At 42.9% G+C, this 1,460-nt stretch overlaps 1 protein-coding gene across 1 annotated transcript; it reads left to right on the top strand.

The window, feature by feature from the left end:
- Positions 1-111: 111 nt before the first annotated feature.
- Positions 112-446, top strand: LOC103782155 (protein BTG1-like; the record flags this gene model as incomplete). The annotated part of the gene is made up of 1 exon (XM_008949903.1): positions 112-446. A coding segment is annotated over one exon (335 nt), but the record flags the coding sequence as incomplete, so codon positions are not given.
- Positions 447-1,460: the final 1,014 nt, after the last annotated feature.

Raw genomic sequence — 1,460 nt, 5'->3', positions numbered from 1 at the left:
TTCCGGGAGCGCCTGCAGGAGGCGCTGCTTGGTGAGCTCCCGGCCCGGGCGCCGCTGCCCCCGCGGGGCTGCGGGGCCGCGGTTAAAGCTGCTCTCTGTTCCCTCCTGCAGAGCACTACCAGCACCACTGGTTCCCCCTGGAGTCCTCCAGGGGCTCCGGGTACCGCTGTATTAGGATCAACCATAAGATCGACCCGTTGGTAGGAAAGGCAGCGGAGAAGGTTGGACTAAGCTACGAGAGACTCTTCCAGCTCTTACCCAGCGAATTAACCCTTTGGGTCGACCCTTTCGAAGTGTCCTATCGCATAGGTGAAGATGGGTCTATCTGTGTCCTTTATGAAAGTCCCCAGGCAACCAAACCGCTGGAGAACCGGACCGGCTTTAAGAAGTGGAAGATTGGCAGGTCCAGCCCTTCCAAGAATTACAACACCCCACTTTCTAGTTAAAAATCACCTTTCTTTGTATAATGTATGTCTTCCTATTTCATGGTAAACTTAGGTATAACTGAGATTTTGTTGATCTCTTTAATAATTTCTTTTTCACCCTATAGTCATTAACGTTGTACTAGCACTGCCAAGTTCTCCGTGGCCAAGGGCTAACATATAAAGCACTTCTTTTGGTGCATGTTACTTCCTGGGTTGTGTATTGTAAATGCACTGTACAGGCAGTTGATTTCTTCTACACAGTTATATTTTTCAAAGAAGTTTTGAGGCACTATTGTAGCACTCTTTACAGTGGATCGTAGTCAAAATTAACACTTGGTAAAACACTCCTCAGTTTGCAGAGCCGTAACACAAAGTGGGGAGGGAAACATCTAACAAGCTGCACCTAAATCTCTCCATTGATATGTCTGCACAGATTTCTCTGGGGATCCTTCAAGCTTGGTGGTGAGGCACAGATCACAAAACTTTTTTTTTTTTTTTTTTTTTCTTTTTTCACAAGCTTTGGGGTGGGGCCCAGATCCAAAAATTTTTTTTTTTTTTTTTTTTTTTCCTTTTTCAAAGCATGCATTTATTTGAGGGCTGGATTCCATCCTGCCCCAACATTTTGATAAAAAATTGTAGAATTAGTTTTTGTTATTGCTAGTTACTGCAGTATGGTGCTTTGTTTTATTTTTTAATTCACAGGCTTCTTTACATTGCTCTTACAGCTTAGTCTGGCTCTTTCTAATCATCTTGGATAGCTTCACCAGTAGAAAGGTGTAGCTCTGGATGTTTTTTATCTCAAACACCACAAAATGCTTGGTTTCAGGAAAGCTTGTTAGCTGTGTGAGTAGAGCTCCAAAGTCTCTGTAGAGCTGTGTGGGGTTTTTTTTTAGTGTGTCATACCAAACTGAACAAAGGTAAGTGTGTTCTTCTAACGTGCTCTATTGCAAAAAAATCCTTGAGTTTATTGGGAAATGGAGTTTGTGTTTAAAACCAGAGCTTAAAACTAGAAACACTGCTCATCTATACTGTATA

This window comes from Merops nubicus, unplaced genomic scaffold (assembly GCF_000691845.1).
Source record: "Merops nubicus isolate BGI_N331 unplaced genomic scaffold, ASM69184v1 scaffold13701, whole genome shotgun sequence".
Taxonomy (NCBI): Eukaryota; Metazoa; Chordata; class Aves; order Coraciiformes; family Meropidae; genus Merops; species Merops nubicus.
The sequence above is the reverse complement of the archived record's forward strand: the minus strand, read 5'-3'. Positions and strand labels throughout refer to the sequence as shown.